This window comes from Littorina saxatilis, linkage group LG5 (assembly GCF_037325665.1).
Source record: "Littorina saxatilis isolate snail1 linkage group LG5, US_GU_Lsax_2.0, whole genome shotgun sequence".
Classification (NCBI taxonomy): domain Eukaryota; kingdom Metazoa; phylum Mollusca; class Gastropoda; order Littorinimorpha; family Littorinidae; genus Littorina; species Littorina saxatilis.
In genome coordinates, this window is record NC_090249.1 from 62,452,850 (window position 1) to 62,479,749 (window position 26,900).

A 26,900-nucleotide genomic window follows, 5' to 3' on the forward strand; every position below is an offset into this window, starting at 1 on the left:
CCTTTCACGGCCTATTATTCCAAGTCACCCGGGTATTTGGTGGACATTTTTATCTATGCCTATACAATTTTGCCAGGAAAGACCCTTTTGTCAATCGTGGGATCTTTAACGTGCACACCCCAATGTAGTGTACACGAAGGGACCTCGGTTTTTCGTCTCATCCAAAAGACTAGCACTTGAACCCACCACCTAGGTTAGGAAAGGGGGGAGAAAATTGCTAACGCCCTGACCCAGGGTCGAACTCGCAACCTCTCGCTTCCGAGGCAAATGCGTTTACCACTCAGCCACCCAGACCCTGTTGTCTGTTGGACGTAAGCAACAGAAGCCACAGTCGATGAAGGCCCTCCGAGAAAGAGAGTGAAAAATCGGCCACCGTTCTCAGCATCGCGTGTCTGTGTGTAACCTCTTTCATTGACAAGATACTCTTGTTTCCCCGCAGCCTTGACCAGTGAGTCGGTTACCTAATCTGTGAACCCTTCAGTTGTGTTGCTTTGTCAAAAGTTAGACACAGTCAACTGGTTTTGCTCTGAGTGAACAGTGCAGCTGGCCTGAATTAGCTGGTGACACCTCTCTGGCCACAGCACCAAACAGTACATGGCTGGGGGAGGGAGAGAGAGGGGGGAGGGGGGTAGCTGGCTAAACTCGGTGGGGTGTCCGGTGTCACTGCATGTCAGCAGAAAGAGCATTGGAGAGAAATAGAGAGGTGTACTCTTCCAAACAATTTCCAAGGATCAGTTGTCAGGGCTTAGGGTAGGCAGTGAGGGAGAGTGAGAGCGGTGTTGTGTACGTGTACCTGTATTTCCGACTGAAGAGTGAAAAGTCACTGCCACAAGATCGGCATGCAGTCAAGAAGAATGATTATGACATGCGGCTCTATCTACTGGTTTTTATTCAAACTGGTTTTCAACGCTTATTCTCACAAAGCATCTGCACACCTGCCTCTGTGCTGTGTTTGTGTGGCTGCTTTCGTATGATGTCAGTGCATGGTGAGTGCGTTCACTGCCTTGAGGATTTATTTTATCTCTTCTTTTCCACACCATTCATACAAATCATTTTTTGCAGAACGTTTAACAAAATATTAGGAGGTGGATGTTATCGTTTAGTAGCCACAAGAAGTGGTTAGCATAGACTCAAACATGTTGTGTGTGTGTCTCTGTGTGAGTGTATGGGGGAGGGGGTGGTGTGGTCACCCCTCCCGTGACCGGCAACCTGCAATGTACGGACAGGTTTGCTATGGCCCAAGGGTGTCTGTTCGTGAGAGGGACTGCTGTAAAAGACCTGGGTCATTCTGCCATAAGTGCATGTGGCTTATTACACCTTAAATACACATACACCTGGGTAGTGCCACTGTTGTTGCCGCTAGCTGTCAAACTGGGAGGAAGCGACCCCAATTTCCCAGCAAAGGGATAATCAGGCATGGGAATTGTCCGCCGAAAGGCAAATTTCAGCCGAATTTTTTTATGTTCCGCCGAAAAAGCCAAAGTGTCCGCCGAAAAAATAAATGGGGGAGGCAAAAATGGTTCTAAAAACTGAATTTAATGGCAAACTTGGAGCTTAGATGACACCAAATTGCACCATTTGGGTTCTTTGGAGAAACAAAATTCCGGGGGGGCATGCCCCCGAACCCCCCTAGCAGGGCTAGGCGCTTTGCGCCGTCGACTTTGCCATTACTTACAAATTTTCAGCCTTTTTGACTTGTTTCAATTCCCATGCCTGGATAATAAAGTAAATGAAATGTAATGTAATGAAAGTAAACGCTGATTGTGTTGTTGACAACAGAGAGGCATCATGATGGCCATCAACTCCACACAAGACCTGAGTTCCAGCGTGGGTCGATTCTACTTGCCGCTCAACCGCACGGCCCAGGACGACCCCGTCTTCTCTCTCCCCTACATGGATGAGGCTGATGGGGGTAAGCTGCTGTTTCTTTGTTATTTTTGTATCAATCTATCTGCAAATACACATTATTGTTGTATGATGGGGGTAAGCTGCTTGCATCTTTCTGGCTTTCACTGTTTACTGTCTGCAAATGTGATTGGTGTCTTATGTCTCGTTAAAGTGTAATTTATGCAAAGAGGTTAACCTCTTTGCTAACCTATTCTGAATGAATGAGTGCAGCTAAACACACACACACGCACACACACACGCATGCAAGCAAACGCACGCACTCATGTACGCACGCAGACATGCACATGCACACACACACACACACACACACACACACACACATACACACATACCCTCGCACACACACACACACACACACACGTCATGTGCAGTGGAAAAAGATTGAAAGGGGTGTTGTGAAGTGTTGCATCACTGATATGTAGTATCAGTCAGCTGTGTTTTAACTTCATTGCGAGAGACACATAACAGTGTGTGTGTTAAAAGGCTGAGAGCTGAATAATGGTACAATGATTATGTTTCAATGTCTTAAAGAACTAATGCTTTGCGAGCCGTGTTTCCACAGCCCTATGGGAGTGTCACAGTGGTTCAATGATAATGTTTCTGTTACAGCCCTATGGGAGTGTCACAGTGGTTGATTGATAATGTTTCTGTTACAGCCCTATGGGAGTGTCACAGTGGTTGATTGATAATGTTTCTGTTACAGCCCAATGGGAGTGTCACAATGGTTGAATGATAATGTTTCTGTTACAGCCCTATGGGAGTTTTTGTTTTTTGTTTTGTTTTGTTTGCTTAACGCCCAGCCGACCACGCAGGGCCATATCAGGGCGGTGCTGCTTTGACATATAACGTGCGCCACACACAAGACAGAAGTCGCAGCACAGGCTTCATGTCTCACCCAGTCACATTATTCTGACACCGGACCAACCAGTCCTAGCACTAACCCCATAATGCCAGACGCCAGACGGAGCAGCCACTAGATTGCCAATTTTAAAGTCTTAGGTATGACCCGGCCGGGGTTCGAACCCACGACCTCCCGATTACGGGGCGGACGCCTTACCACTAGGCCAACCATGCCGGTTCCCAATGGGAGTGTCACAGTGGTTGATTGATAATGTTTCTGTTACAGCCCTATGGGAGTGTCACAGTGGTTGATTGATAATGTTTCTGTTACAGCCCTATGGGAGTGTCACAGTGGTTGATTGATAATGTTTCTGTTACAGCCCAATGGGAGTGTCAGTGGTTGATTGATAATGTTTCTGTTACAGCCCTATGGGAGTGTCACAGTGGTTGATTGATAATGTTTCTGTTACAGCCCAATGGGAGTGTCACAATGGTTGAATGATGTTTCTGTTACAGCCCTATGGGAGTGTCACAGTGGTTGATTGATAATGTTTCTGTTACAGCCCTATGGGAGTGTCACAGTGGTTGAATGATGTTTCTGTTACAGCCCTATGGGAGTGTCACAGTGGTTGAATGATGTTTCTGTTACAGCCCTATGGGAGTGTCACGGTGGTTGAATGATGTTTCTGTTACAGCCCTATGGGAGTGTCACAGTGGTTGAATGATGTTTCTGTTACAGCCCTATGGGAGTGTCGCAGTGGTTGAATGATGTTTCTGTTACAGCCCTATGGGAGTGTCACAGTGGTTGAATGATGTTTCTGTTACAGCCCTATGGGAGTGTCACTGTGGTTGAATGATGTTTCTGTTACAGCCCTATGGGAATGTCACAGTGGTTGAATGATGTTTCTGTTACAGCCCTATGGGAGTGTCACAGTGGTTGAATGATGTTTCTGTTACAGCCCTATGGGAGTGTCACAGTGGTTGAATGATGTTTCTGTTACAGCCCTATGGGAGTGTCACAATGGTTGAATGATAATGTTTCTGTTACAGGCCTGACGCTGAGCATCAGTCAGCCGTGTTTCCACAGCCCTGTGTCGCACCCCGAGCGGTTGGAGCTGATGGGGATGGTGGGGGTGGATCTCCACATGGAGGACATCGTACAGGACATCACCTACTACAACAACAACGACATGTCCTACGCCTTCCTCATCACCACTGAAGGTGACCATCTTTCACGGCGCTACATGGACGCTCTTTATCTCGCACTCTTTCTGTCTGTCACTGTCTTTCTCTCACACATTCTCTCTCTCTCTCACACACACTTTCTCTCTCTCTCTCTCACACACACTTTCTCTCTCTAATTACCTCTCTCTCACACACACTTTCTCTCTCACACACACACTTTCTCTCTCTCTCTCTCACACACACTTTCTCTCTCTCTCTCTCACACACTTTCTCTCTCTAATTACCTCTCTCTCTCTCTTTCTCTCTCTCTCTCTCACACACACTTTTTCTCTCTAATGACCTCTCTCTCACACACACTTTCTCTCTCTCTCTCTCTCACACACACTTTCTCTCTCTCTCACACACACTTTCTCTCTCTCTCTCTCACACACACTTTTTCTCTCTAATGACCTCTCTCTCACACACTTTCTCTCTCTCTCTCACACACACTTTCTCTCTCTCATACACACTTTCTCTCTCTCTCTCTTACACACACTTTCTCTCTCTAATTACCTCTCTCTCACACACACTTTCTCTCTCTCTCTCTCACACACTTTCTCTCTCTAATGACCTCTCTCTCTCTCTCACACACACTTTCTCTCTCTAATTACCTCTCTCTCTCTCTCACACACACTTTCTCTCTCTAATTACCTCTCTCTCTCTCTCACACACACTTTCTCTCTCTAATTACCTCTCTCTCTCTCACACACACTTTCTCTCTCTAATTACCTGTCTCTCTCTCACACACACACTTTCTCTCTCTAATTACCTCTCTCTCTCTCTCTCACACACACTTTCAGCCGATTTTCAGTCCCATGAACACTATATACCTGGCCGGCATCTTGCATGTGAGATTCATCGACGATTTTCAGTCCCACCCATGAACACTATATACCTGGCCGGCATCTTGCATGTGAGATTCATCGACGATTTTCAGTCCCACCCATGAACACTATATACCTGGCCGGCATCTTGCATGTGAGATTCATCGCCGATTTTCGGTCCCACCCATTAACACTATATACCTGGCCGGCATCTTGCATGTGAGATTCATCGCCGATTTTCAGTCCCACCCATTAACACTATATACCTGGCCGCCATCTTGCATGTGAGATTCATCGCCGATTTTCAGTCCCACCCATTAACACTATATACCTGGCCGCCATCTTGCATGTGAGATTCATCGCCGATTTTCAGTCCCACCCATGAACACTATATACCTGGTCGGCATCTTGCATGTGAGATTCATCGACGATTTTCAGTCCCATGAACACTATATACCTGGCCGCCATCTTGCATGTGAGATTCATCGACGATTTTCAGTCCCACCCATGAACACTATATACCTGGCCGGCATCTTGCATGTGAGATTCATCGCCGATTTTCAGTCCCATGAACACTATATACCTGGCCGGCATCTTGCATGTGAGATTCATCGCCGATTTTCAGTCCCACCCATGAACACTATATACCTGGCCGGCATCTTGCATGTGAGATTCATCAACGATTTTCAGTCCCATGAACACTATATACCTGGCCGGCATCTTGCATGTGAGATTCATCGCCGATTTTCAGTCCCACCCATGAACACTACTATATACCTGGCCGGCATCTTGCATGTGAGATTCATCAACGATTTTCAGTCCCATGAACACTATATACCTGGCCGGCATCTTGCATGTGAGATTCATCGACGATTTTCAGTCCCATGAACACTATATACCTGGCCGGCATCTTGCATGTGAGATTCATCGCCGATTTTCAGTCCCACCCATGAACACTATATACCTGGCCGGCATCTTGCATGTGAGATTCATCAACGATTTTCAGTCCCATGAACACTATATACCTGGCCGCCATCTTGCATGTGAGATTCATCGCCGATTTTCAGTCCCACCCATGAACACTATATACCTGGCCGGCATCTTGCATGTGAGATTCATCAACGATTTTCAGTCCCATGAACACTATATACCTGGCCGGCATCTTGCATGTGAGATTCATCAACGATTTTCAGTCCCATGAACACTATATACCTGGCCGGCATCTTGCATGTGAGATTCATCGCCGATTTTCAGTCCCACCCATGAACACTATATACCTGGCCGGCATCTTGCATGTGAGATTTATCGACGATTTTGAGATCGACATATTGTAAATGTAACATTTTGTTTTGTCAATAATTAAACATTCCAATTCCCCCGAAATCGGCATATGCTGCCCGAATGCCGGGGTAAAAATGGTCTTACACGTAAAAATCCACTCGTGCTAAAAACATGAGTGAACGTGGGAGTCTAAGCCCATGAACGAAGAAGAAGAAGAAGAAGAAGAAACATTCCAATAACCTGTAACAGTTCTGGGTTTTTTATTCTGAATTTTGAAACGTTTGCAGTCAATCTGTTGTTGGATTTGTGTGACAGTGTGTTGTGTGTGTGGTTGCAGGCTACACCATCCAGCACCCGGCCTTCCAGCGCCCGCTGCGCACCACCCTGCAGCCCATGCACACAGACATCCGCCACTTCGAGCAGCACCCTGGCTTCGACATCGTCAGGCACACCATGCTCAGGTAAATAAGGAAAATAAATAATAATAAGGAAGATATTTATGACGCAAATCCTAAAATAGTTCTAAGCGCCTCACAAACACAGACATAAATAAATTACTCTGTACACAATTCCAAATCAAATGATAATACACATCAAAATATACTGTACAAAGTTTTAACCCACATAATGCCAAGTCAAATAATGATACACATCGAAATAAACTAATACAATTTACAAAGTTTACAAGGTAAGCACACTCTGTCTCTCTCCCTACACACTTTATCTCAGCCTTGTGAAGCATTGAAAAGAATGTATAAAAGAAAGTTGTATCTGTAACTTTGGTTGCTGTGTTGGACGGGGAGTGTTAAGACAAGTGTGTGTGTGTGTGTGTGTACTTACGTGTGTGTGTGTGTGTGTGTGTGTGTGCTTGTGTGTGTAAGAAATCCAGTGAGCACTTTCAATTGTGTTGTGTTTGAATGTACTAGAGCCAAGCAATATTCCTCGTGTATTGAACATGGTTGACGTAAAATCTGATGTGTGTTCCACAGCCGAGAGGAGGGCCACACGTCACTGTTGCTGGAGGTGAGCAATCACACGGCGCCAGACGGACAGGTGATACAGGTGGAGCGCATCGTCAAATACTTCTGGAAAAAGGTACGCTACTCTTTCACCATCACCAACTGTGCTAACTTTATCAAACAGCTTGGGTGGGCACAATTTGCTTTCAGGGTTGATAGCATGGGAGATTAAGTCCCTCTCCACACTTTATTACTGTACAGCTTTTACTAGAGGCTAGGACCACAACTACACATTTTCTGTTGATAACCTGTGTAAATCTACCCCTGTTTTAAGACTCCCTCTTTTTTCAGACCTGATTTTCTGTTGATAACCTGTGTAAATCTACCCCTGTTTTAAGACTCCCTCTTTTTTCAGACCTGATTTTCTGTTGATAACCTGTGTAAATCTACCCCTGTTTTAAGACTCCCTCTTTTTTCAGACCTGATTTTCTGTTGATAACCTGTGTAAATCTACCCCTGTTTTAAGACTCCCTCTTTTTTCAGACCTGATTTTCTGTTGATAACCTGTGTAAATCTACCCCTGTTTTAAAACTCCCTCTTTTTTCAGACCTGATTTTCTGTTGATAACCTGTGTAAATCTACCCCCGTTTTAAGACTCCCTCTTTTTTCAGACCTGATTTTCTGTTGATAACCTGTGTAAATCTACCCCTGTTTTAAAACTCCCTCTTTTTTCAGACCTGATTTTCTGTTGATAACCTGTGTAAATCTCCCCCTGTTTTAAGACTCCCTCTTTTTTCAGACCTGATTTTCTGTTGATAACCTGTGTAAATCTCCCCCTGTTTTAAGACTCCCTCTTTTTTCAGACCTGATTTTCTGTTGATAACCTGTGTAAATCTACCCCTGTTTTAAGACTCCCTCTTTTTTCAGACCTGATTTTCTGTTGATAACCTGTGTAAATCTACCCCTGTTTTAAAACTCCCTCTTTTTTCAGACCTGATTTTCTGTTGATAACCTGTGTAAATCTTCCCCTGTTTTAAGACTCCCTCTTTTTTCAGACCTGATTTTCTGTTGATAACCTGTGTAAATCTACCCCTGTTTTAAGACTCCCTCTTTTTTCAGACCTGATTTTCTGTTAATAACCTGTGTAAATCTACCCCTGTTTTAAGACTCCCTCTTTTTTCAGACCTGATTTTCTGTTGATAACCTGTGTAAATCTACCCCTGTTTTAAGACTCCCTCTTTTTTCAGACCTGATTTTCTGTTGATAACCTGTGTAAATCTACCCCTGTTTTAAGACTCCCTCTTTTTTCAGACCTGATTTTCTGTTGATAACCTGTGTAAATCTACCCCTGTTTTAAGACTCCCTCTTTTTTCAGACCTGATTTTCTGAGATTTGTGGAGGTGTTAAGGGGGATTCCACAGTGTTCCTGGAACTCTTGGATGTGAGAATGACTGGGATAAATTTCATTTCATATTTGATAGCATAATGTGTCTGTTTGAAGGTGAACAAGGTTGAATTGTGGCTGTGTCTGCATACAGGAATTGCTACATGTATCATTCAAGTCTTTTATGTACATGAGTTCATTATGTCGTGGGGGATTTCTGTGTACATATAAATGATGAATATTTGTCTGATGCTATATGTATGCTGTGTGTGTGTGCAGGTGGACAACACGCCGTACATCGTGGTGCTCAAGTCATTGCTGTCCGCCAAGGACCAGCGCGCTCTCAAGGGCATCCACAGTACGTAGACTCTCACTTTCTGTGGAATAAAGTCGATCTAGAGTCAAGTCTGGTCTGATACATGTATTATCTGTCAGCAAAAAACACAGAGAGAACAAAATACATATCAAATCAAGTCTTGGCTTGTAGAGGTACATGTGTATTCTCCTGTCAAGCTTAGTCTTCCTCTCCTTTGCTAGTTGATTCTTACTGTTCTTTGTGTCACTTCTGGATCTGGATCTGGATACCCCACTCGATGTTGGTCGTGGGTTTACATCACAGTAGCCAATTTCATATTATACGTGACGGGTGGTGTGCGCATTGCCATTAAAAAAATACCTCTTCATACATCTTCGTGAAAGTTTCAGTCATAATATATCTATGTACAGCCTAATGTTTGGGTTGCTTAACTCATTCGAGGCGCGTCGGAACTGGAATTCCGACATCTGTGTTTAGCGTTGGCTGCGTGCCGGCACTTGAGTTCCGACGGATATCACGAATTTTTAACGGTGTAAACGGTCCTGCTGACCAAGGGAAACAACCCCTGCAATGAACTTCTATCTGTCTACAGTGGTACCATTCACTGTAAACAGTTCCTTCCCTTAAATTGTTGGGATTAATAAAAATTTTGTTGACGGTGTGCGACCCACGTGTTTTGACTTTTCCAAGATGGCGGATCGTTCTGCTGAGACGTAGTAACTTGAAAAGAGTGCTAGAACGTGTTATTCAGTACGGTTCTGATCTTGACCTCAGTGATGATGATAGTGGAGATGATATTTTAGATTCTGGTGACGATTTTGTGCCAATGGACGATCATTTGGGTGATGATTCGGGCAATGCAAGTGTCGATCATGACATTGTGTATGATGAACCCATGACGTAGAAAGTTTTTTTGTTTTGCTTCAAATTGGATATTTTGCGTGGATATGAAGACAACAAAAGGTATGTACTTTCAAATGTTTCATATATTTTCTAAAAGAGTAAGTTTCAAACTTTGCAAAAACATAAGGTATGTAAGGTTATCTTGTGTTGTTGATTTTTAATATTTTTTTCAAAATGGCTCTAAATCGCGCGTTGGCAGGGAACACAGGGGAAATTTAGCTGCGCCTCGAATGAGTTAAGGAAGAAGTGTGTGCACAGTGTGGGTAAAGCAACATGTAAGTTGTTTCCTGGAGGTGATGAGTGATTGTTTGTCACAGTGCACAACCAGCCAGAGCTGGTGTACCACCGCATCGACCTGGTGCCCCACGACTCACTCTGCCTGCACCTCAAACAGCTGGCCACCATGGGTGAGTCAAGTCATGTACTTTGTACTGTCATTCTGTTTCCACTTCTCTCTCACCTCACCTCTCTAACTCTCTCTGCCTGCACCTCAAACTGCTGGCCACCATGGGTGAGTCAAGTCATGTACTTTGTACTGTCATTCTGTTTCCACTTCTCTCTCACCTCACCTCTCTAACTCTCTCTGCCTGCACCTCAAACAGCTGGCCACCATGGGTGAGTCTTGATTGTCATTTTTGAGTCACTTGAGAAAAAGTGACTCTATGTAATCGGTCAGTGTTAGTCTGTCCCGTAGACACCACCTTAACGTTGGACTTTTCTCGGAAACTATCAAAGCGATCGGGCTCATATTTTGTTTAGTCGTGACCTCCAATGACCTCTACACTTTAACGATGGTTTCGTTGACCTTTGACCTTTTTCAAGGTCACAGGTCAGCGTCAAAGGAAAAATTAGACATTTTATATCTTTGACAAAGTTCATCGGATGTGATTGAAACTTTGTAGGATTATTCTTTACATCAAAGTATTTACATCTGTAGCCTTTTACGAACGTTATCAGAAAAACAAGGGAGATAACTAGCCTTTTCTGTTCGGCAACACACAACTTAACGTTGGGCTTTTCTCGGAAACTATAAAAGTGACCGGGCTCAAATTTTATGTGAACGTGACTCATTGTGTTGTGAATAGCAATTTCTTCCTGTCCATCTGATGCCTCATATAATATTCAGAACTGCGAAAGTGACTCGATCGAGCGTTTGCTCTTCTTGTTACATGTTAACGGCATGCTTCTCCGGTGGTAGTTGTAGATTTTTCAGAGGAATTCAGTGTATTTTGGGTGTATGAATGTTTTACATGTTAATGGCGAGAGTGTGTGTATGCAGTGAGGTGTACAGTCAATGATGATGTTATTAGCACATGTATTTAATTGTTAATGATGTTGTCGGTTTTTTCTGTCTTTTTGTTATATGCACCACAACTGTCATTACTCAAGCTTGAGATAATGAAGTTAATTTGATTTGACTTGCTTTGAGCACCTGACAGATGGGCATTGTGTGGATCATAATGTTTGTGTTACTGTGTGTACAGAGATCAGCACAGTGTTCATGTCGCCCAGCAGCTTCATCAACCCCATAGAACACCTGACAGATGGGCATTGTGTGGATCATAATGTTTGTGTTACTGTGTGTACAGAGATCAGCACAGTGTTCATGTCGCCCAGCAGCTTCATCAACCCCTAAGAACACCTGACAGATGGGCATTGTGTGGATCATAATGTTTGTGTTACTGTGTGTACAGAGATCAGCACAGTGTTCATGTCGCCCAGCAGCTTCATCAACCCCTTAGAACATCTGACAGATGGGCATTGTGTGGATCATAATGTTTGTGTTACTGTGTGTACAGAGATCAGCACAGTGTTCATGTCGCCCAGCAGCTTCATCAACCCCTTTGAACACCTGACGGAGGAGGAGACCAAGCGCAGCGTGCAGAGCTACCTGGCCTACCTCAAGGATGACACACGCCTCATCACCAACCCGGGTCTCAAGGTACGTGCAGGGTTTTATGTGTGTCATGTTGTTTTACACATGTACCCAATGTCATGTGTGTGTGTGTCATGTTGTTTTACACGTGTACCCAACGTCATGCAACGCTCTACATAACGAAAAGCGTCAGGAGCATTTGAATTTGTGTGACTTTGCTCAACACAAAATTTATCATGACTTAGGTGATGGAGATCAGAGAGATGTGTTGGTCAAAACATCAACAATCTCATCGAGGATCTGGTGTTGTGTTTCAGGATAGCGTGCGTAACGACGTGGCGGCCAGCAGTCGCATCAACATGGAGTGGATCAGGCGCTACCAGACCAGCAACCTCAAGGACTACATCATCAGGAGGTAACCTGCCGCCCTCACTGTCCGTGCTGCGTGCATCGGTCTCAAATAGCTGTCACTGTCTGTGCTGCGTGCATCGGTCTCAAATAGCTGTCACTGTCGGTGCTGCGTGCATCGGTCTCAAATAGCTGTGACTGCTGAAAAGACGATAAACAATAATAACCAACCTCACTCTCTGGGCTGCTCCCACCCCCACTGTCCGCATCTACAACCCCCTCTTCAAATGTCTCTACAGCAAACCCACCTCCCCCCCCCCCCTTTTAAGATCACCAAGAATCTGAGAAAAATCGGGTCTTAAAATGGGGGTAAAATTACAGAGGTTATAAACAGAACATCTAAGAAAAGAGGGTAGTCTTAAAAAGGAGGTAGTCTTAAAATTGGGGGTCTTAACACTTTCTACCCCACGTATGTTGACAAAGTTTTGTTTTAGCCGAGACCAGCTGGGCTGCAGCAGGTCACTCAGAATTGTAGCAACTGTGTAGAAACTGTATCAACACGATGGAATGCAGGCGTTAGATCGACGTTACAGGAAGCGACTGAAGTGACTGTGTGTACGGATATATCCATACCAGGTCAGATAGAGCCATATGAGTGAGTACAGATATATCCGTACCTGGAAGACAATGAGTTAAAAGGGGGGGGGGTTCTACGGTACTTCCAGTACTACCGTATCTTCACATGGCTGTTTTAGTGTTTGGTTGAGTAAACAACTGATTACCTCTTGACTCTTTGTCTTTTTTAAGCCGCCATTAGTATAATGGGGCTTACTGGATTTGCTCTGTCTGTCTGTTTGAGGCGGGTGGGCGGGCGGTCGGTGTTTGTCTGGTAAGACTTGTATCTCTGGGTCAATTAAGCTCAAATTTCGTGAAATTGTTAGGAATAGGGTTAGACGGGTGTATGCAAAAAATTACATTCCTAACAGTAGTCAAACGGAAGATATTAGCTTTTAACGCTTTTACAAACAGAGCCAGGGGACGAAACCCACTGACAGACTCATACGTTTGCAGGAATTCCCGCACCCAGAACTCGAGTTACTTCCCTTCGAGTCTGACAGCATGCGTTGACCGCCCTGATATGGCCCTTCGTGGTTGGCTGGGCGTTAAGCAAACAAACAAACAAGCATGCGTTGGATTAGAACTCCGGACAAAAACAAGTGTTGACCTTAACGGGGTCAAGAAGCCCGCCCTTGGTAATATGGGGTGGGACATGGATTTTTGATCGAGACTTCATGTAAATCTCAAACACCATAGATCCTTCATAACGACCGATTTTTGAAGAATTATTCCGTAAATAAACAAATAAATAAATAGTGACGTCATTTGAACTACACAGTCTATATGTGGTGGGTTGTGGACGACCCACTTTTGAATTAAAGAAGGCATTTTACTTTGTTTATTTTTATTTGGATGGCGTGGGTGGTGTAGAAGGATACTTTTTATGTTGAATATTTCTTTAGAAAGTATGGGCCGTTCATGAGTAAATCATCGGTACTGTGAAGGTTAAGTGACGCAAAAGTGTGTACGTCATTTACTTTGGAAAGAGGCGGTAATGAGTTACTTCCCTTCGGGTCTCGTTCTATCACTGACAGCATGCGAACATGCGTTGGATTATTAAGCCGCCTTTAAAGGGTGCTTACTGGATTTGCTCTGCCTGTTTGTCCGGGTTTCAGGTGTTTGTTTGTCTACCATGTCACCACGTGTAAAGAGCTCGGTCAAAAAAAATTTAAATATTTATTAATTTATTCATTTAATTTTTTTTACATTAATTCTTTCTAAAATTTATTTCTTTACTTCAAAAACAAAAAACAAAAAATTTATTCAGTTAAAAAAAAAATCTCCCTCCCTCTGTCTGTCTGTCTGTCTGTCTGCGTGTCCCACCCCCATATTACCAAGGGCGGCTTCTTGACCTCGTTAAGGTCAACACTTGTTATGTCTTTCTGCATTATTTTATGTTCCTTGCACAAGCTTGGTTTTGAAAACAGAATGCAGCAAGAGTAAATCCAGTTAAAAAACAAGATGTTAGTGTTGATGCTTTTGTAATGTTTATCTTGTAAATCTGATAAATGAACAGTAAGCAAAGAGACAACCATATTGCTGAAAAGTCCATAGTGTATAATGCTGCATTCTATACTGTGTACATCACTTCATGTTAACGCCGAGCAGGACTATATATATAATCTTATCATTATCCTTAACGTTGCATTCTATACTGTGCACACCATTTTATGTTAACACCAAGCAGGACTATATATATAATCTTATTCTTATCCTTAACGTTACATTCTATACTGTGTACAACACTTTATGTTAACAATATAGAATCTTATCCTTATTCTCAACGTTGACTGTGTGCAGGTACATAGGGATGCCGAGTGGAGTGCTGCGAATGTTCCCCGGAACACTGCTAGACAAGTCTTTTGAACCAGTGCAGCGAGCCTGGTGAGTATCCCGCAGTCTGCTCTCACACATCCGCTTGTTAGGCAGTGTAGTATGCTGAGATAGTGGACCTCCAGGGGAAACTCCTCCCAAACTGGCATATGGCTGCCTGATTGGCGGGGTAAAAACAGTCATTCACGTAAAACCCCACTCATGCAAAAAACACGAATTGAAGTGGGAGTTTCAGCCCATGAACGCAGAAGAAGAAGAAAGTGTGGGGTCCGGTGGAGTCCCTGCATAAAACTGCAGACTTGGTCTCATCAACAGTTTAGCATAGTGCCAGCAAGACAGAAGAAGAAGTATGCTGAGAGCTGCATGATCAGTCTGCACTTGTGTCATCATTCTCAGGCTATGAATTGATAACGATGAGTCATGGCGTCACTGCTGTAGCCCATAGGCAAAGAGCAGAAAATATTTGTTGCTTGGAGATGTTTCTCCTGTTGGAGGGCACCTCATATAACAGGTGCAGCTTAATTCAGTCTGGTGAAGGCAGTGGTGACATTAGCGTTGAACATTGTGGTCATTTTCTCATTACAGGTACGCCAATGCTTTGAAGTACCCGGGTCACGTGACCCTGTCGGCACCATATTTGGACGTGGGTGGAGCTGGCTACATCATCACGATCAGCCACACCATCTTTGAGGGAAAGTGAGTGTCACGTTTTTTGGGTTTTGCTTTCTGCAGCTGAGTGCGTTATGAACATGAGGTCTGCGTATTGAGTCTCAACACTTGTATTGACATACAGAGGGGGGACAGATTTGTGACAGCTGAGTGCGTTATGAACATGAGGTCTGCGTATTGAGTCTCAACACTTGTATTGACATGCAGAGGGGGGACAGATTTGTGACAGCTGAGTGCGTTATGAACATGAGGTCTGAGTATTGAGTCTCAACACTTGTATTGACATACAGAGGGGGGACAGATTTGTGACAGCTGAGTGCGTTATGAACATGAGGTCTGAGTATTGAGTCTCAACACTTGTATTGACATACAGAGGGGGGACAGATTTGTGACAGCTGAGTGCGTTATGAACATGAGGTCTGAGTATTGAGTCTCAACACTTGTATTGAGTCAATTGACATACAGAGGGAGGACAGATCTGTGACAGCTGAGTGCGTTATGAACATGAGGTCTGAGTATTGAGTCTCAACACTTGTATTGACATACAGAGGGAGAACAGATTTGTGACAGCTGAGTGCGTTATGAACCTGAGGTCTGCGTATTGAGTCTCAACACTTGTATTGACATACAGAGGGAGGACAGATTTGTGACAGCTGAGTGCGTTATGAACATGAGGTCTGAGTATTGAGTCTCAACACTTGTATTGACATACAGAGGGGGGACAGATTTGTGACAGCTGAGTGCGTTATGAACATGAGGTCTGAGTATTGAGTCTCAACACTTGTATTGACATTCAGAGGGAGAACAGATTTGTGACAGCTGAGTGCGTTATGTACCTGAGGTCTGAGTATTGAGTCTCGACACTTGTATTGACATGCAGAGGGAGGACAGATTTGTCACTGCTGTTTGAGACCGGACAGCCAGAAGGAAATGAACTGTGCTAAAATCAGGTACCATGGAGGTACTTTGTGGAGGTGCCTTGTCTCTTTGTGACAGGCTGTCAGGCTGTTTGCAATATTGAGTCCTGTGAACAGTCATAGAGACTACGTTGTGATGTATAAGTGAAGAAGGACTTGTTGTTTTGGGGTACATGATGCAGACAGTCAGAAGCATGTGATAACTGCATTTGAAGAAATGTGTTGTTACTCTCTCATGTGGCAGTGTGTAGTGAGATGTATCTGTGTCACAGGCCGGCAGCCCTACACAGCCTGTCAGACAAGGTGGTAGCAGTGTGTAATGTGTTGTTCCTGTGTCCTGTGTCAGTGTGTAATGAGATGTATCTGTGTCACAGGCCGGCAGCCCTACACAGCCCATCAGACAAGGTGGTAGCAGTGATGGGAATGGACATTACACTGGGTTACTTCCACAAACTGCTGGCCGACCTCATCCCCCCCTGTCAACATGCAGCACTCGGGTATGTTATATCTCTCCCTGCTCTCTTCTTGTTTATAATCTCCGTGTCTGTCTGTCTGTCTGTCTGTCTGTCTGTCTGTCTGTCTGTCTGTCTGTCTGTCTGTCTGTCTGTCTGTCTGTGTGTGTCTGTCTGTGTGTGTGTGTGTCTGTCTGTCTGTCTGTCTGTCTGTCTGTCTGTCTGTCTGTGTGTGTGTGTACCTGGGTGTGTGTGTGTACCTGTGTTGCACTTGTTTTGTGCAAGGCCACCTGCTGAAACATTAGTGGTGTATACATTGGGACCACAAGTGTACCAGTGTATCTTGTTGGATGATGAAAGCTAACAGCAGAAGTGGCACCTACACTTACTGAAACTATACCTGTTGTTACCTGTACTGCAGGTGTTTCCTGATGGACGACGAGGGTTACCTGGTGGCCCACCCCGGGCTGATCGACCCGACCGGCAAGGGGCCGGCAGAGCAGCGGCACATAACACACATGGAGCCCCTGGTGGCCAACGACATCCTCAACCACCGACACTTCGTGCGCAAGCGACTCTGCAACCGCTACAACGACCGCACCGTGCAGCGATACTTTGATGTGAGTCAACTTGTTAGGATTGTTTCCCTTGTCTTAATATTGTTTCTCTGTTGTTTAGGTTTTTTGTGGGTTTTCTGTGGCTTGTTGAAGTTGTAAGGGTTGTTTCTCTGTGGGTTTTCTGTGGCTTGTTGAAGTTGTAAGGGTTGTTTCTCTGTGGGTTTTCTATGGCTGCTGAAGTTGTTAAGGTTGTTTCTCTGTGGGTTTTCTGTTTGTGAGTCAAGATTGTGTCTCTGTTGTTAGGGTTGGTGTGGGTATAACATGCATGCTGTTCTAGTGATACATGATGATGTATGTGTTGATGATAAGCATGTATGTTTGTGGTGTTTCAGTTCAACACAAGTTTCACTGGAGTGCTGACCAACCTGGCTCACGGAGAACACTGCGCCCGATACCAGGTCAGTTGCAACGCTCGCCCACACACCCTGCTTACCTTCTTTATTTCTTATATAGCACTCCACGCACACCCTACTTATATTTTTTATTTGGTATGATTGTGAATTTGTGTGGCAGGCGCATTAAAGTGTATGCATTATTTTCTGTATTTGTTATGATTTTGAATTTGAGTGTATTCGTGCTTGTGTGAAGACATAAGCTTCTCAAGGGGGGAATCATTGTCATTGTCATCATGGCATGATAAACAGATGAACACTGAGAGTGATAGTATGTGAGTACTGAGCGTGATGGTGTGTGTTGCAGATCACTCAAATCCCAGGGACCAACGTCTTTCTGGGCATCGTCAATCACACCTGTGAGACCGCAACCGCCTTCTGTCCCTGCAGCATGGTAAGTGTTCATGTGTCTGACGTCTGTAGAGTGATATGTGTTCATGTCTCTCACATTTAGTGAACGGGGTATAAATTTGTCAAGTCAGAGTATGCTTGTGACCAGAGATTGAGAGTGCACGTGAATTAGTTTATTGTGGTGTTTGAATGGTGAGCGAACGATGTGTGTGTGAGCTGTGTATTAATTAGGGCAGGCTAGGACAGCGTTGGGTTTGGATGTGCAGTAGGGTATGTGGTAAAGTACTAAGGTGATACGTAACACATCATTTATTTCGTCTTCTAGCTTTGCTTCTTTAGTAAATTCTGTCAGTAGGCTTTTCTTTGTCAGGTTAGTTTCAGGTAAGGATTCTTTTGTATCTGTAATTGTAAATAAAGCGTTCATTCTTCCTTGTTTGTTATTTTTTCAGTCTTGGTTTTTGTTTTGTTGTCTGTGGCTCATGCCGTTCGCCATGCACCTTACTTTTTTTTCTCGGGAATGTGACAGAGTGTGATGGTCATTTGCAAGTGAATGGCTGTGCACTTGTGTTTGTAGTTGATGGAGACAGTTGGTGTAATGTTTGTAGTTGATGGAGACAGTTGGTGTAATGTTTGTAGTTGACGGAGACAGTTGGTGTAATGTTTGTAGTTGATGGAGACAGTTGGTGTAATGTTTGTAGTTGATGAAGACAGTTGGTGTAATGTTTGTAGTTGATGGAGACAGTTGGTGTAATGTTTGTAGTTGATGGAGACAGTTGGTGTAATGTTTGTAGTTGATGGAGACAGTTGGTGTAATGTTTGTAGTTGATGGAGACAGTTGGTGTAATGTTTGTAGTTGATGGAGACAGTTGGTGTAATGTTTGTAGTTGATGGAGACAGTTGGTGTAATGTTTGTAGTTGATGGAGACAGTTGGTGTAATGTTTGTGTGTGTGTCTATATTTGACAGTACGACAGACTGTGTCTCAACTGCAAGCGTATGGAGCAGACGGAGTGTGAGTGTCCCTGTGAGTGTCCGCTCGACATGGACCTCTGCTCAGGACAACTCGTCGACTTGGATGACTCGTGAGTACAGGCTTCTCTCCCTTTGTTTCACCCTATGTCACTCTGTGCTTCTCTGATGATTACGTCTTTGTCTGCCTTTACAAAGTGTATTTTAACGTCTTTGTCTGCCTTTACAAAGTGTATTTTAACGTCTTTGTCTGCCTTTACAAAGTGTATTTTAACGTCTTTGTCTGCCTTTACAAAGTGTATTTTAAGTCCCGTTATGTATGGACACTTGTTTTGTTTTTGTCTAGCTTCATAAAGTGTTGTGTAAGCTCAAGTTTGTGAGGTGACTTGTGGTCGTAGTAATGCCATACTGAGTTTAAGTTGTAACTCTGTCACTGTGTTTGTGCTTACAGGAACCCCAGCTGTCCCCACGACCCCGAGCGAGAGCAGCTGATGGTGGCGCCCTCTGACCTGACGGCCACACTGTCGCAGTGCTACAACCCCAAGTGTCAGGCGCGCAAATCCAAGATGTGAGCTACCTCCCTTGTGTCCTCTCTTGTCTCCCTTGGTCCAGTGTAGTGGTGGCAGGGCATTTCTGTCTTGTCTCTCTTGGTCCAGTGTAGTGATGGCAGGGCATTTCTGTCTTGGTCTCCTCCAAGCATGTTTGTATGCCTTGTTTTACTTCCTGCTGGTTTTTTCAATTGTTATCCTTTCTGAGCAGAAAGAACAGATTATTTGATAAGGAAGGCATCAGGTGTACATAGAAACATAGAATTTGCCCACATGAGCATTGGCCTGACTTGACTTTTCCTGCTTGCATTGACTGACTGACTATGTAGGTTTAATAAATCTCGCCAAACGCTTCCAGGGTCTGTGTGAGACTGATTGACTTGACTGGGTGGTGCTGTTTGGGGGACACAGTAGGGTCTGTGTGAGACTGATTGACTTGACAGTGTGGTGTTGTTTGGGGGACACAGTAGGGTTTGTGTGAGACTGATTGACTTGACTGTGTGGTGTTGTTTGGGGGACACAGTAGGGTTTGTGTGAGACTGACTTGACTGGGTGGTGTTGTTTGGGGGACACAGTAGGGTTTGTGTTGACCACAACTTCACTGGGATTGTCTTGGGTCTTGACCCGTGTGTTTTCATGTGTTGACATAGGTGTTGTTTTGACCTTGACTAGAGTGTCTTTTCAGACTTATCCTGCTTTTCTTTGGACAATGTGACATGATTGTATGTGTGTGTTTTCAGGGAGTGTCTTGGCGTGCTGGACTGCCAGTGGTGTCAGGTGGAGAAGGACGGGCAGACGGCTCTGAAAACAGCGTACTGCGACTCCCAGCGGGTGTGTTTTGGGGGCGTGGTGGGTGCTCACTCTCCCTACGGCGATGAGATCAGTGGTGAGTCTAATTGTACGAATTATTCAATAGTGTTTATTAACACTTTCACTGCCTGTGGGGCATCAGCTGACGTCCTGGGTAACTTGCTCCAACAGGCAACAAATCATTCACCAAACAACAGAAGAAGAAAAGCAACAAACAAACAATGTGTGTGAGTGGTGTATTCATTTATACAACAAGGGCATACTGTATGTTGTCAATTTTAGGTAAATACAGGTAATGCTTTGTCAACATATATTTCCTGACAGCGAAGAGGTTAATGTGTATGATTGATGTGAAGATACATGGGGAAATAGCTCAGTTGCTAGCTGCGCTGGCTTCAAAACCAGTTATCACCTTCGGTGTGGGTTTGATCCCCACGTTCCGCGAGGGATTTATTTCCCAGAGTCAACTTTGTGCAGACTCTCCTCGGTGTCCAAACGCCCCTGTGTGCACGCATGCGCACGATAAAGATCCCAAGTTCACAGCGAAAGTCTCAGGGCTTGCAAACATGAATACACAAAAAAGACAAAAAATGGGTAGCTTAATACTGTATGGCAGCTCGCTTTCCCCACAGTCAAAGCATCAATCAATCAATCAATCAATCAATCAATCAATCAATCAATCAATATGAAGCTTATATAGCGCGTATTCCGTGGGTACAGTAATGTTCTAAGCGCTTGTCGAAGAGTTGTCAACACAGGACTAACAAAGAAACTAACATCTACAGACGGACACGAACCCTATCTGGCTATCACACACTAGCAAACCCTGATACACATACAACAAACAACTGTTTAACAACAATGTACACATCAATAGCTAGGTCCAAACAAAATAATATTAAACACAAAGAAAACACCTCTCACAGAGCACAGCACAAGAATGTCTTTTGGGGCACAACACATCACGTCGAACATGAAAGTCGCAGCCAGCTACGGGAAGAACTGAGTCTTCAACCTACTCTTGAACGCGTCAAGAGAGGGGCTCTGGCGAAGCTACCCGAATGTTCAAGAGGGTTTTCTCACAGGACTATATACAATCTTATCCTTATCCATACAAAATTGTATTGTGTTGTCCCCAGCGGAGTGCAGTGAGGTGGACGCGGTGACCATGAAGAGCACGCCAGTGGGCCCGGTTGCAGGGGGCATCATGGGATGCTTCCTGCTGCTGGCGCTGGGCGTCTACTGCTACCGGCACCACGTGCACCGCCACTCCCACCAGTACGTCTCCACGCTGCCCGACAACCCCCACCGCAACTCACACTACTACGAGGACGAGCCCGAGCCCACCGACGACACCACCGCAGGTTGGTTGTCCGCTTTCTGTCTTTGTGTGTGTGTTTGTAGCCTGTAGGGCTTAGCTCAGGCTTTGTGAAACATTAAAATAAAGAAATGTAAACGTGCTTATGTGAGAGAGTAAACTGAAGAAATGTGAGCGTGCATATACGTGTGAGTGACCTGTGGGCACAAAAGGGAGTATGTGTGCGAGTGAACTAGAAAAAAAGATCAGTCTATTTATGTATGTGAATAAACAAACTGAAAAAAATCAACCATAGCTCTTGTGAACTAGGATAACTCGGGCTTTGTAGCCCATGGAACAAAATGATGTTCACATACAGACTGGAAGGGCTGAGAGTTTGCAACAGAGGCGTGTTGACATGTTAAAAACTTGCTCTTGTTGCTTGTGTTTTGCAGAAGCTTCTTCCCTTCTTTGTCTTCATTTCCAGTTAGATGTGTGAGTGTGTGTGGGTGGGTGTGTGTGTGAACTACAGCTTTTTTATTCCATGTGTAAAAGGTTGAGTGAATGTGCCCGTTTCACAGCCTGTGTGAGTCAGTGTTCAAAGAGTTTCCATCATTGCAGGTCACACCAACTTTGTGCTGGCGTCCTTTGAGAACCCGGCCAGCATCTCACCGTATAGAGTGAACACGTCGTACCGACGGCCGGCAGGGGGTGACAGCGACCACGGCTACAGCACCATGACGCCCCACGAGGACTCGGAGCACGCTTCCCTCCCCTGTCTAGACCCGCACTCCATCGCGAAGGATCGCTTCAAGCCCACCCCCTACACCACCATCCTCACCCACCCCCCTGTCCTCCCCCCGCCCCCCTCATCCTCCACACGGCGCAGTCGCAGCCCCACACCCCCCCACACCCGCCTCTCCTGCTACACCCCCATCCCCGAGCAGACCTGTCTCACCTCCGACGTGGGCTCTCCCGTCGCTGGGGCAACCAGCCTGAAGGGACCGCACAGTGTCATCGCTAACGTCCAGGTACACATGGTCGACTCGCACTGAGGGCCGTTGTCATGGTGACACAAACGTTGCTCTTTGACTCCCAGCAGCCACTCCCACTTTGTTGAATGACACCACAATGTTGGACTGTGTGGTGCAGACAGCCACTGAGCAGGGAGTGAAGTGTGAGGAGTCACTGTGTGTATATCAAGAGGCTAGGTGCGTCTGCACTGGGCTGTGTGTGTGACGGGTACATGTGCACCCCCACTGCTGGACCACCTCAAACTTCAACAGGGAAATTCATGACTTCATCATCGCATGGGAGTGAAGACAGTGGGACTGTGTGTGCTTACCCAATACACTCTATACAATGTTGAGTAAACACAAACTTTTTAAGTCATGCAGTGTTCACTTGATTTGAAACAGGTCGTGTTCACTGTTTGATTTGTTCAACGAGTCAGTTGTATGACTTTGTTGTGACACATGTGAGTGACATGACATGACATGACAGTGACAGCCTGGTGTGGTGTTACAAGCTCAGGGTAGTTACATGACACACAACAAAACCACACCAGTGCTGAGCAGGACTCATCTCTAACACACACAGGCCAGGCATCATGCATTGTCACTAACAGTGGGGCCAGGCAGCCTGGGTAATGATGAACAAAAGCCAGGCAGCCTGGATAATTCATGAATGAAAATGAAATGAAATAATAATGAACAGAAGCCAGGCAGTCTGGATAATTATGAACAGTTGCCAGGCAGTCTGGATAATTATGAACAGTTGCCAGGCAGTCTGGATAATGATGAACAGTACAGCTATGCAGCCTGGATAATGGACAGTGCAGCCGGGCAACCTGGATAATGGACAGTGCAGCCGGGCAACCTGGATAATGGACAGTGCAGCCGGGCAACCTGGATAATGGACAGTGCAGCCGGGCAACCTGGATAATGGACAGTGCAGCCGGGCAACCTGGATGATGATTGGTGAGGCTGGGTAGCATGGATTGCTCAGATGTTGACTTGCTGCTGACAGAAGGCAGGGAGGGGCCGGAGGGTGTGGGTCTGTCTCCCGCTGTGTGCTGCCAACACTGATGATCTTCAGTGTTTTCCTCACTCACAATTGTCTCCCCTGAGACCTGCCCATCTCACAACAAAGGAACAAAAACTGTCTGAATGGTGAATGCCGTGCGAGTGATCGTGAGCATGACGAAGGATGCGAGTTGTGAGCAAATACAGAGAGACGGTTGGTCACAAACATCACAGCTTTACGTGTAGATGATTAGCATGAGAAATGACTTGTAGCAAATGATGTGAAGATTGTACTAGTCATGCAAGAGGAGGGAGGGGAGGGGAGGGGGGGTAGCACACTAGATTCAGTGTCCTCAGATCGTACTTTTATCTTCTTTCGGGATTACCTTATTTCTAGAGACATTCTAGTGAATTGAAATGGAAACAATGTTCTTGTTAAAACTACCTTCACACCTTATTTCTTCCATTCTGATGGTAAAGGTTTAACAACAAAACAATAATCTGATAACCAGTGTGATATTCTAAGCCCCACTGAGTCAATCTCAAACGGTTGCCCTTGTTTCAGTATGTGACGTCACTTCCACGGGGTTAGTTGGGGACCAGGCCACAAAAAGACATGTATGGAGAGTGTTGGTTTGAAGACAGTATTAATGCGCTGTTTTACTGTAGCTGCTGTCACTGCCTGGTCCTGTTCTGACAGGCCAGCTTGTAGATCAGGGCATTATGTTAGTAGATCGGGGCATTATGTTAATAAACACAGGCTTAGGACCTATCAGGTGACAGATTACAGATTTGAATTCTATGTGATATAAACCACACTGTGTTTTGTAGGCTGGTTTTGCAAAACGCTGTGAGAGTCTTAGCTCGAGTCGTGTGAAGGATACATCCTGCATGGCATCCCAGCTAGAGTCAGGGAATGAGTTATATTATGTGTTAATGTTATATGATTTACTTTACTGCAGGTAAACACAGAGAAACTTTGTGCAGTGCTTGATGAATTATGCAGGAAAACTTGAATGATCTGATTTAACAGTATGCACTTGTGAAATTATGCACTCAGCAAAGTTTTTAGTGGGTAGATCTTTGTTGAAGGACTGCCAGTGTGTGTCTGTGTGCGTGTTTGTGTGTGTTTTACCTGTAATATTGTGGATGCAACGATCACAAAATACGAACAAAAAGAGTACAAATCAGCAGGACAGATACATGACACACAGGTTAACCATTTTTCAGATTTAAAAAACATAGTTTATTTTGTGAACAACAATAAAAGTCATCTTCAAACAGAAAATGAGAAAACAAGGTACTTAATGCTTCATCGCTTCTTCAAATCATTTTTTGTTTAGATGAAAGGAAATGGTAATTTGTAAAAACTAAGGCATTTGTCCTTGATTTATTGATAAGGTAAATGGCTTAGAGTGTTTAACTTTCTGAAATTGTAAAATAGTGAATCAAATATTTACATATAATGACTTATGAAGCGTGTAAGCATGGAATCAAACATGAGATGATCAAAATGGCTGACAGAAATGGTTGATGAAATGCAGTGAAGATTCAGCAAATAAAAATGTCTTTTTTACATCAATTTGTTGTAAGTCATTTGAATCATAAGAAAAGAAATACTGTAGTTCATTGAGGACCTCGTTGTACGGTAAAATGCTGTGTGTTTAGCATGCGAAATGAAACAGTTGATTCAGTACCTCGTTATACAGTGAAATGTTATGTGTCAAGTATTGAGACTGAGTGACAAAGTGTGTGTATGGATGTGTGTTTGGAGGGAGTTAGAGATAAATAATGTTGATATATATATAATGATTATGACTTAAGGGGGGACAGGGTAGGCAAGCACTTTTTTTTTTTTTTTTGGAAACAGCTTGCTGCTTGTTTGATTTTTGCAAGCAGAATAACCTAATTAAGGGAAACCATTTTAAATTTTGAGTGAAAAGCAATTTTTGGGGGTTTTATTCACCAAAATGTGAGAAAAACGTTATAAAATGTGCTTTTTTTAAAATGTTGCAGTTTGTGAACCAGTGCATGTTTTGATCCAATATTTCTTCTTTGCAGCAATATGTGTGTGTTTAATAATTCTGTGTATCGAAAAGCATTTCTAAGCAATATATTATTTTAATTTAGCATTTTCAGTTACCGGTTCAATTCTGATAAGAAAAATACATGAAATCCTAACTGTCAGACTCATAAAAACCCAACCAATGCACTGAACTCTTATTCCATACACAGAACTGATGCTGTACAACTCATAAACAACATATACAAAAACTGAATAAATCCATCAAGCCTTTCAAAAGTTGCAACATTTTAATTGTAGCGTTTTGTCTGAAAATTACATTCAGAGAAAACAGCATTTTAAAGATTTGAACCAGTACATAAAAAAACCAGTAGCACAGTGCACCCTGAATTCATATGTTTTTATCAGAATGACCACTTTACTATGTAGGGAAAAGGATTTGACAATCAAATTATCAGGATTTTTTTTATATACATCATATGAAAACAGCCATCTTTGTTTGTACCGATATGAAAACATGAATCAGAACCAAACTGTCAGACTCATAAAAACCCAACCAATGCACTTAACTCTTATTCCATACACAAAACTGACGCTTTACAAATCATAAACAACATAAACAAAAATGAAACAAATCCATCAAGCCATTCAAAAGTTGCAACTTTTAATTACAGATGTTTGTCTGAAAATTACATTCAGAGAAAACAGCATTTGAAAGATTCCAACCAGTACCTCAAACTAGTAGCACAGTGCAGCCTGAATTGATATGTTTTTATAAGAATAACCACTTTACTATGATGGGGAAATGATTTGACGATCAAATTATCCAGACTTTTTTTAAAAAATCATTTGAAAACTCATCTATGTTAGTGCAGATATGAATCAAAACGAAACTGTCGGACTCATAAAAACACAAGGAATCCACTGTATTCTTATTCCATGCACAGAAATGGTGCTTCACAAATCATAAACAACATATACAAAATTGGAACAAATCCATCTTGCCATTCAAAAGTTACAACATTTTAATTACCACATTTTGTCTCAAATTACATGTAGAGAAAACAGCATGTAAAAGAGTCTCACTAGTACCCCGGTAAACTAGTACCACAGTAGAGCTTGAATTAATGGGGTGTTTTTTTTTAACCAGAATAACACTAACTATGAAGGGGAAATGATTTGATAATCAAATTATCAGATTTTTTTGATTTAAAAAAAAATCATATGAAAACATTAAAAAAGTCAATTATCTGTGTTTGTGCTGATATGAAAATATTGATCAGAACCAAACTGTCAGACTCATAAAAACCCAACGGATGCACTGATTTCTTATTCCATTGCATAGAAATGATGCTTCACAAATCATCAACAACATTACATAATTATATATACACAAATGGAACAAAGCTATCAAGCCATTCAAAAGTTGCAACATTTTAATTACAGTATTTCTGTGCTCAATCCTAACACTGCAGCAAATTTCTGTAAAGCTGAATGTCCCTTTCCATGTACCAACAT

General features: G+C 43.7%; 1 protein-coding gene across 1 annotated transcript in view; it reads left to right on the forward strand.

The window, feature by feature from the left end:
- The window catches only part of LOC138967663 (VWFA and cache domain-containing protein 1-like), a gene marked incomplete in the record, with an annotated part of 73,038 nt that extends 47,464 nt beyond the window's left edge, over positions 1-25,574 (forward strand). Inside the window, 19 exon segments of the mRNA XM_070340302.1 lie at positions 1,780-1,912; positions 3,799-3,969; positions 6,415-6,538; positions 7,067-7,172; positions 8,700-8,778; positions 9,957-10,046; positions 11,439-11,581; positions 11,833-11,930; positions 14,282-14,365; positions 14,900-15,010; positions 16,275-16,397; positions 16,774-16,972; positions 17,302-17,367; positions 17,669-17,755; positions 18,678-18,793; positions 19,132-19,248; positions 19,969-20,114; positions 21,178-21,402; positions 21,957-25,574. Coding sequence (XP_070196403.1) covers positions 1,780-1,912; positions 3,799-3,969; positions 6,415-6,538; positions 7,067-7,172; positions 8,700-8,778; positions 9,957-10,046; positions 11,439-11,581; positions 11,833-11,930; positions 14,282-14,365; positions 14,900-15,010; positions 16,275-16,397; positions 16,774-16,972; positions 17,302-17,367; positions 17,669-17,755; positions 18,678-18,793; positions 19,132-19,248; positions 19,969-20,114; positions 21,178-21,402; positions 21,957-22,390 — 2,652 coding nt within the window.
- Between the last annotated feature and the right edge of the window lie 1,326 nt (positions 25,575-26,900).